The 10,223-nt window shown below is 26.2% G+C and overlaps 1 protein-coding gene across 1 annotated transcript; it reads right to left on the minus strand.

Annotated features, from left to right (window-relative positions):
• Window positions 1-4,393: 4,393 nt before the first annotated feature.
• LOC108450502 (uncharacterized) lies at window positions 4,394-7,790 on the minus strand. Its single transcript, XM_017748156.2, has 6 exons — window positions 7,496-7,790; window positions 7,352-7,388; window positions 7,169-7,258; window positions 6,664-6,829; window positions 5,403-5,676; window positions 4,394-4,901 (listed from the first exon to the last, which is right to left on the minus strand). The coding sequence occupies exons 1-6, from the start codon at window positions 7,550-7,552 to the stop codon at window positions 4,707-4,709; spliced, it is 819 nt and encodes a 272-aa protein (XP_017603645.1). The 5' UTR covers window positions 7,553-7,790; the 3' UTR covers window positions 4,394-4,706.
• Window positions 7,791-10,223: the final 2,433 nt, after the last annotated feature.

Genomic DNA, 10,223 nt, shown 5'->3' on the forward strand with positions numbered 1-10,223 from the left:
TGAATTGATTTATAACAATAAAATAAATAAAATTTTTAACAAAAAATTAATTTAATTTTTAATTTAATACATATAAACTAATTTAATTCAATTTTTAGTAAAAAAACATACGTAATATTTTTATTCTTCCTTCTTAAACTAAACCGTCCATTTATTTTAGGAATACGTTAATATGGTTGTGAATTTTCGGGTCGGTTTCAGCAGTTTCGGGGTAATAAATTTTTGTCCATTACTTTAACTTTTGTGAACGAGGCTTTTGACCTGATTTTTATCCTTCATATTTTCGTTTCGCTTAAAAGCATCATTTCATCCTTAAAAAGTATTCTCATTTTTTTATTTTGGTATTTTAATATATTTTAAACCCAAATTAATTTTAAACTTATATTTAATGGTAGAGTCACTAAAAGACTCATAGGTTATGGTAACTCCTAAAACGATAAATTTTAATTTAGGTATTTTATAATTTATAAAATTTTAAATTAATAATAATAAAATTATATTTTGATCTCTCAAAATGATAAAAATTTAATTTAACCCTTTAAAAATTATAAAGTTATAAACTAATAAAATGATGGAAGTATATTTTTATTACTATAAAAATATATTATTTAATTCGACCCCAAAATATTTCTAGCTCCACCACTCGTTTCATCCTATTAACCACTTAAGTTTATTATCATTAAAAAATTCATTGAAATATGACTCAATTAGAATGTGTTGCGCAGCACTTCAATCTAATTAAAAAGTGTTAATTGGATTCATACATAATAACAATAAAAATATATTAAAAATTCTACAAAGTAAATAAAAATTATAAAAGTTAAAAAAATAATATAATTAATAAAAATGATAGAAAACTACCTAGTGACTTTGACTAGAGTTGATCGGCATTGATCGATGTTGACAGATCGTTGATCGGTGTTAATTGACCGTTGACTGACATTGATTGATAGTTGACCTAATAGTATTTTCATGTTTTATTTTAAAAATTATTTTAAAATTTTTAAAAAGTATATATATTTTTAATTTTTTTCAGAAATTCTAATATATAGATTTTTCATATTCTTTTATTTTCATAATTTAAAATTTTTGTTTTCTTAAAGATATATTTTTAATAATTGCAATTTCCTAGAGCTTATATATATTGACAAAATCTAATTTTTATTTTATAATTTATTTTTAAATTTTATAGTTTTATTTGTTTTAGAATTTTAATATATTTTTATTGTTAATACATAAGGATGCCATTTGGCGCATTCAATCAATTTTTTTAATGGCAATGGATTGAACTAGTTAACAAAATGAAACTTTAAGTATCAACCTGAGAAGAAAAAAAAAAGTACTAAAGTGAAAAATGGTATACTTTAAGGATCAAATTATGTGTTAAGCTTTTGTGTTTCCATGTAAATATTTAGGTTCAAGAGGGTATTTATACAAATTTATTTTGACTTTAAGCTAATTTTTAATTTTTCCGTTTATTTGTCATAGTCTTATAGAGGTAGATTATTTATACTATTTATAAAGTCATTTATTGAGTTAATGTCACTTATCAATTGAGTCTCAACTTAATTATGTTCTCTCACATTTAAAATAAATTATATTATTTAATGGTACTTTAGCCTTTTATTTGAAAAAAGACTAATAAAAGTATACAAATAATGACATTTGAACTCGTGTCAATTGGGTTAGTAAAACCTTAAATTTACCTCTCAACCAAAATTTTATTCAAATATTTATATACATTTAAATTTTATTATACACACTTTATTACCTCCATCAATTTTATATCTATACTTACTATTTATAAAATCCTTTACGGCATTGGTGTTGCCCATTAATTGGGTCCCAACTTAGTTAGAGAAATTACTTTAACATCCCTTCGCATTTAAAATAAATTATATTATTTGAGAATAATTTAATCTTTTATTTGAAAAAAACTAAAAATATATATATGTAATGGAATTTGAATCATGTCAATTGGGTTAGCCAAATTTTAATTTTACCACTTAACCAAAACTTTATTTTGATATTTATATCCATTTTAATTTTATCATGCATACTATATTGCCTCCATTAATTGTATATATTAATAATATTATTGATTGAGATGATGCCACAAATTAACTCATTTGCAACTTAGGATGTATAGTTGTATTAATTTAGTAACCTTAATCGATGTTTGTTTTACTTACAATTTAATCTAATTGTTTTAATTTTAATCTCGTATATATTTCATGTATTATTATTAATTAGTTTCAAATCATACATTTTATTGTTTATTGTATGTTATTTTTAAACACAAATTTGTATTTTAAATACATGTTTTCCACACACATACATCCATAATAGAGTTTCTAGTATTAATAATATTGTTGATTGAGATGGTATCACAAATTAACTCAACATCAACTTAGAATGTATAATTATATTTATTTAGTAATCTTAATACGATGTATTAATGTGTTTAAATTTCATTTTACTTGCAATTTAATCTGTTTTTATTTTAATATCGTATGTATTTTATGTGTTATTATTAATTAGTTTCAAATAATACATTTCATTATTTATTATATGATATTTTTAAACACAAATCTGCATTCTAAATACATGGTTTCCACACACATAGACATGTGATAGAATTTCTAGTAGTTATAATTTTGTTTATACATTAATGTTTGATTGTGATTGTAATTCTAACTTTAAAAATTATTAAAAATAAATTTAAGTAAAATTTTGATATATAATTTTATTAATTTATTTAAGTTTAAGTTTAATTAAAATTCTATATTTAAGTATTTAAAATGTAATAATATGTTTTGATTTAAATAAATTAAATATACAAAACAAAAGTAATTAGTTAAATTAAAATGGTTTAACTTAAAATTAAGTACTAAATATTTAATTATTTATGGTTAAATTATAGTAAATGAATAAATATTATAACGTATACAACTATTATACTTTATTAAAATATAAAATAATTTAAATTTAATTAAAATATTATGTATCCTAATTTAAATATCATATACATTTTTTTCTTTCTATTTACATAAAATTCAAATTCAAATCTCCAAACAGAGCAATATAAAATTGCTTAACTATAAATATCAATAATTATAAAATGACAGTGCAACACAACTAGTATATGATTTGTAGAAAAAAATGTAAATTATACGTAAGATTACAAAATTATTTATAGATTTGATTATGATATTTCATATAATTTTTAAAAAATAAGTCTATTTGTAATATATAAATAGAAAGAATCTGATTAAAACTATTTCCAAATCAAAAAAAAAATGTTAGAATTGGTTAAGCTCTTTCATCAGAACTATATCTTGCGGAAAATAATTGTTCATATAATTTTTGATAGAAAGAAAAATGAGAGAAAAGAGCATGGTGTTACCATTTTGAAATAATTAAATACTGTTGAATTAATATTTAAATTTAATTATTGAAGACAAAAACGAAAATTCTAGAACAAGAAAATACCTTTTCAATTTTGTCAATAACTAATTTAAAATCCAACTAGATTCTAAGCAAGACAAATAAAAGAGGGTTAGAAACCGCTTAAGAAAAGAATGCCTAAGAATATTTTTTTTTAGCATTTTGAGAGTTGTTTGACTTAAGTAATGAGAGTATAAATGTTTTTATAAATGTTTTTCTTTTTTTCCAAAAAATGAAATTAAATGTCTAATTAATTTGATTTTAATTTTTTGGCTTGAAAGATGTTGACCAATCGAAATAACTACAAAATAAAATAAAAGAATTATTACATACTAACTCACATATACGTAATTAAACATAATAAAACTAGAGATCTATACATATATAATTACATATAATAAAATTCCAGCATGATACTCAAACCTAAATCCCTGAATTTTGTTAAGGCTTCATTAGCATTTTTAATTTTTTTCTGTTCAATATTACGATTTACGAGGTTTAGTTAATTAACCCTATAATTAGATTGTTGAGTGATGCGTATTCCAAGGATCATTTCTAGTTTTGTCAACTTCATAAGATGATCATTGCTAAAGAATTGTACAACCTTGGTGTATACTACTACAAATTAAGCACTTCATTTTATCTTCTTTTTTTAAATAATCAGAAAAAATTATTTATTTATTTTCATAAGCGAAATTAATTTATTTAACTAATAAGAAAAATAATTTATTTTAAATAATATATTTTAGGCAAAATTAATAAAAGAAATCTCTTCAGTCTTTGAATAAGTTCTCACTTTTGCCTCACAAATGAATCATAAGCAGAGTTGTTATGTCACTATTTTTCCATCATTTTTCCATTTACGACTCATTATCTCATGAACCGTCAGTGTAACTTCAGAATTAGAAATCGAGATTTAAAAATAGAAAAAAAAGGAAAAAAAAAATGAAGAAAAGTAATTAATTTACTTTAAGGTATTCCATTGACATCTAGTCTAGTTGTTGTGATGATATGTTGGCCTGGCCTTCTAAAAGTTGTAGGCCAGCCACACCTAATCAACCACACTCCAAAACCAAGTAATTTGTCTCTCTTGAATGTTTCAAATTTATCACTAAAACTACAGCTCAACAAGTAACGAATCCCACAACAACACACAAGCTTTTCCTCCATCTAATTCGGATCCTTCTTTTGCGTGTTTCCCAGAAACAAAGTAATCAAAGTTCGGGTTTTTAGATGCTCGGATAGTCTACATAAGTTGACTATGGAAAGAACCAAACCTTGATGAAGATTGCAAGGGCCATTTGCAATAAGAATGCTGCGACAACCATCATTTTGAGATCATTCGCCCCCTCGATATAAGATTTTAAATTCAAGGCAACAAAGCATGATGAGGCTGAACCAGCAATGAGTATAATGATCCATCGGAGAATCTCAACCGGAATAAGCAGTAGAAGCTGCAAATATGTCATAAAAATATACCTTAGATGGTTGTAAAAGAGCAAATGAATAACTAATAAATTTGATCTTCAAAACTTTAGGTAATCTTTAATGCTATGTTACTCAGACTCTTCATTCTAAATTTGAAGTAATTGTGTTAGGCATCCATGTCCAGTGTATATCTGGACATGACTATTGGGATGTGTTCCTAAGATTCTCTATATACATGAAAAAACTTAGGCATGCAAACACATGTATCTAACACTCACAACCCCAATCAAACAGTCTCTGTGCTCAGCAATTAACAAGACCCAAGAAGCATCAATGAACATGCTATACTCGGGGCTTAAAACTTTAGGACTAGCATTTATGTTCTCTCATCCATAGAAATAATGCGAGAGTATTAACAGGGACTTGAATGGGAAACTAAATCAGTTTGACGAGAAAATTGGGGGGGGGGGGGAGGGGGTTGCTTATTATTATAATTATTATGCCCTTTTAAATGTACAAAAACTTACCGCAGTTGGAATAAAAATGGAAAATGAATAACCCCACATGCACCAAAACCGTACAAGGCTAGCATTTGAACCTAGGTATTGAAGCAGGAAGTTAAATGCCATTGGCACCACAACTGCATAACCATAGATTCCAACAGCCGCTGCATTTATATAACCAACATCAAAGCTCCAAGAAGTAGTACCATCACTGTGCTTTTGCATAAGGTATGTGGCCCAGTTTCCAAAGGAAGCAAGCATAAAGACCAATGTTGTCGTGATCCAAATAAGTCCATACCTAATATACGAACAAAAAGAAATCAAGACCAACAAAATAATTTAACAGATAATCATGGACACACTATTTTGCCCCTGTATAGTTATAGCTGTTACATTGTCAAGATTTCTACATAATCAGATTAATATTTCACCATATCACAGTAACAAGGAGTTTAACTTTCCTGTGGAGAACAACAAAAGGGACCATGTAACCTTTAGAAATCTATAAGATAAGGATTTACAGCTTTTATCCCAGCATTGTACATTAAACAACACACTGATTAGCTTATAAGGAAAGATCCTTTCATTGTAGGCAAACCATCTATGGTCTCCCTTCCAAACAACCCATGAAGAGTCCCCTCCTATGAGACAAATAAAAGCTACAAATTTCTATGTATTTTGACTTCCATCACCAAATGATTCAATCTATCTCTTTTCTAGTTATTTTACTATTTTCTTTCTTAATCAATACCTTCTTTTTATGAATAATTGATACTGATGCACCAGACCATGCAACCAATGGGTGCTTAAATCTATTGTATTACTGTTGCCCTCTACTCCTTTAAGATAATACCACTTGCATTTGTTATCTTCAGCATGCTTCCTTCAGTGTTCTCGATGTTTTTCCAAGTTGTTACAATTCATGTCAAAATAGACAACCAATAGCTAAACTTTCTAACTTGTTAAGTTTGCAGATGAGATTAGTGAGCTGTTCTCAACTTCCAAAAAGATTACTTCTTGCAAATGAAAGATTGCCCATGTCAATGGATGCTTTGATTGCTTACAATACACTTTTCATTCCAATTTACATAGCCTAGAGATAATATGCTATTATAACGTCTAAAACCTCCATAAACTTCTCTTCCAACTGATCATTTCCAAAAATAAAATGACGAAGCATTGAAACTGGCAGCTTTTTCACCCAAATTAAAGAATGTCTAATTTTACGATGCAATGGTGGCAAAAGATTTTTTTTTTTTTTGGGGTGGGGGTTGAGCATACTCACAGGTCAGGGTTAGCATCAATCTTGCTGAAAAAATCTCCGGTGACAGGATAAAAGGAACTAATCAATCTGTATATGACAACATCTGTATCCACATTAAAATACTGCGTGTATGATGAGATACTAAAAACGCCACTCCAGTTGTTTGGTGGCTGTTGTTCAAATTCTTCTGCATATGATACACAAAGGGATGATTGAGCATTAAGGTTCCTTCAGTAACACTATAATTGAATTACATCTATCACACAGTTCAATAACCAAAATTCTAATATCTCAGCTCTAGATGCAATGATTTTGGACATTTTTCTTTCCTGCAGTTATTATCAAGAACACAAATTTCCTCACTAAAACCACTATTTAATACATTAATCATTGCAAATAGAGCAGATTTGCAATTTTATGACATCAATAGAAAAAAAAATCACTTAAAAGAAAATTTCATTAATTTAACGAAGTTTTCCTTTTAGGGGAAGGAAATAAATTAAAAGAAATAAGAAAAAAAGAATACCAGTAGGAGCTTCAAGAGTTTGATAACCTCGACCCCTACCTCCTCCGCTGGCATTATTTGGAGGGAAAATTTGCATATTCGCTTCAGGAACTGCACAATTACAATAAAAAAAAAGTTCATAAATGCTGTAATAAGCCTTGTTTTTTTCTTTTTCAAAAACACTAAATGTAAAAGAAAAAGCACCTTCATAAGAGGCCTTCTTTTCTTCATTGGTAACGGCCTGAGATTCGAATGAAAATTGAAATTAAGTCGAATCTTTGAAAAATTAAATTGAAAAAAAAAGCAAAATCATTCAAATTAGATGGTAAATAAAAATAAGAAGCTTACGGGAACTGAGCCGAGCAAATGACTGGTACTAAGATTTGAATACGATGATTCCTCCATTGAAAAAAAGAGATCGAACTCAGAAATTAACAGAAAATTTGAATTTTTTTTAATTCTCTTTCTTGAAAGAATTCAGTTTTTTTTTTAAAGGAAAAAACGATGCGTTTATCGGAAGCAACGGAGACAAGGAGGAGGGAAGGGTTTGGGAATTCTGGACTGAAACAGTGAGCTTAACGCACGCGCCTTTCTGGAGCAGTGAATTTCACGGTTAATTTTTTTAGATTTACCAACGAGGTTCAATAACGGGCACCAATGAAAATAAATTTAACTCGAATTGTGTGTTAAATCTATTCAAGTTAAAATAAGGGTAAATTCCAACAATGGTCACTTAACTATGTATAAATTTTTATTTTAGTCAATTAATTTTGAAAAGTAACTATTTGATTACTAATTTTTTTAGATTACTTTTTTTTTCATCCAAGAATAAAGCAATTAAGGCGGTATTTTCTTAATTGGTATAATAATAAATTTAATCTTTTAACTATTATTTTTTTATTAATTTAGCCCTGAGTCCATATAACTATTGTCGAAACCATTTTTTATTTTTGAAAAACGGGGATCGAATTTAAAACGAAATATGAAGTCGCCACCAATCCTTTTTGTTTATGTGTGATCGGATCACCTTGTAAAATATTTTGTTTTATTAAAATATCAATTTTGGCCTACGAAATTCAAGAAAACGGGCAGGAGTGAAGCTAGAACAAATTGTTAAAGGGCAGGATAAAATTTTAATTTTTATAGTTTATATCTTTATAATTTGTAAAGGATTAAATTGAATTTTTATAATTTTAGGGGGGGCCAAAATGCCATTTTACTTTTATTAATTTAAAATTTTTAAAAAATTTTAAGGGCCAAAAGAGCAAATTTACATTTTAGGGGGCCGGGGCCCATGCCAGCCCCCTGGCTTCACCCCTGAAAACGGGTTCGGGAGTCGGTTACGTATGAGAAAGGATTAGCACCCTCGTAATGCCCAAAATTGGTACCTAATTGATTAATTAATGTCCTAATGTCTAAAATTTGAAAAGATTTTGAAATACTATTTGTTTTAAAAATATTTAAATAACTCGAATTGGAATTTAAGATTCACTTGTTCTGAAGGAAGGAAGAAAATACCATATCCAGTACGTTAGGATACGACATTTTAAACCTTCAAACCCTAGATCATCTTATGATTTCCAAAACATGCAATCAAAAGGATATTTGGCTATTTGCTCAAACGAAAAATAGAAACCCAGCACGTTAGGGCACGATTTGTTGAATTTCCAAACACGAAATATTGCCTTGTTTTTTAATTTAAGAAAACGTGGATGAAATTTCGAAAAGATATTTAGTTATTCGGTCAAACGGGAAATCGAAACCCAGCACGTTAGGGCACGATCTCTCGAATTTCCAAATATGAAATATTACCTTGTTTTGAGAAGTTTTTTAATAGGAGCGATGATAAAAACGGACTTGAAATACATTTATTCGGTTTGTTTGACGTAAAGAAAATGAAATGATCAATTTTAGGCAAATAAGTTGGCAATCTCAATCATAATTCAATACACGGAAATGAATAACAAAGTAACAAATATGGAAAATATACATGGTTAACATATTATACAAATTATTGACAATAATATAAAGATACCAATATCAAATCACACCTAATGACAATACACTATTTAACATTTCTAAATAAAGACTAATGAAATAAAAATCTATTTAAATAATGAAATAAAAAAATTTTAAAAGGTAATGAGTAGCGTTAAAACAAATAAAATGCAAAAGAAAATAAATTTGAAATTGACAACGTAAAAAAAACAATTTAGAAGTAAATTATATGTATATAAACAAATGACACATGCAAAATTTGAAATAAATTATAAAATAAATGATACATAAATATAAATTGGTGCTATACAAAACAATTTAAAACTAAAATAAATAAAAATATAATGTAAATTATGTACATAAAAATAATAACGTATGCTCATATAAAATTTTAAAACAAATAATGTACATGTTAGAAAGTTTTAACATAAATGAATTATATAAATACAACCATATAAAAATATACAAAAGAATATATATATGAATAACAATCTATATAATATGAAATCAATGGTCATACGGAATAATTTGAAATAAGATTTATTAATCAACAATTAAAATATACATAAAGTGAAAAACTTAATATAAATAATGTATATCTAAAAGAATAGTAATATAAGAAAGTGTTTGAAATAAACAAAATATAATTTAAAATTAGGTCCTTAAAAGAAACAAATGGTATACGTAAATAGGTTTAAAAGGAAATATATATATATATATATATATATATATATATATATAAACATGTTTGAAAAGAAATTTAAATAAGTAATTTAATATAAATTATGTATATATATATTAATGTATGAAAAAATATAATATAGATCTTTAAAACATAGAATTATATAAGAAAAAATTTAAAGTAAATAAATTATATAATAAAACAATTTAAAAATATACAAAAGAAAATAACAAAAAGAAAAAAGCTAAAAAAACTAAAACAATGTGAAATTAGTAAAATATTCCCAAAATAATATGTTTAAAAGAAATGAATAGTGAATAAATTATAAAGAATATAAAACATGAACTAAAAAAACTCAATTGAAAGAAAAACAAAATCAAAAGGATAATTTGTAAA

The sequence above is a fragment of the Gossypium arboreum genome, chromosome 5, assembly GCF_025698485.1.
Source record: "Gossypium arboreum isolate Shixiya-1 chromosome 5, ASM2569848v2, whole genome shotgun sequence".
NCBI classification, from domain to species: domain Eukaryota; kingdom Viridiplantae; phylum Streptophyta; class Magnoliopsida; order Malvales; family Malvaceae; genus Gossypium; species Gossypium arboreum.

What these genes read in the sequence shown, in the direction of transcription:
- LOC108450502 (XM_017748156.2), bottom strand. Translation starts at nt 7,552, where the DNA reads ATGGAGGAATCATCGTATTCAAATCTTAGTACCAGTCATTTGCTCGGC. An exon ending in AAAGAAGGCCTCTTATGAAG is followed by an intron (nt 7,259 to 7,351) that starts GTGCTTTTTCTT and finishes GTAATTGTGCAG; the next exon opens with TTCCTGAAGCGAATATGCAA. An exon ending in AACTCTTGAAGCTCCTACTG is followed by an intron (nt 6,830 to 7,168) that starts GTATTCTTTTTT and finishes TATCATATGCAG; the next exon opens with AAGAATTTGAACAACAGCCA.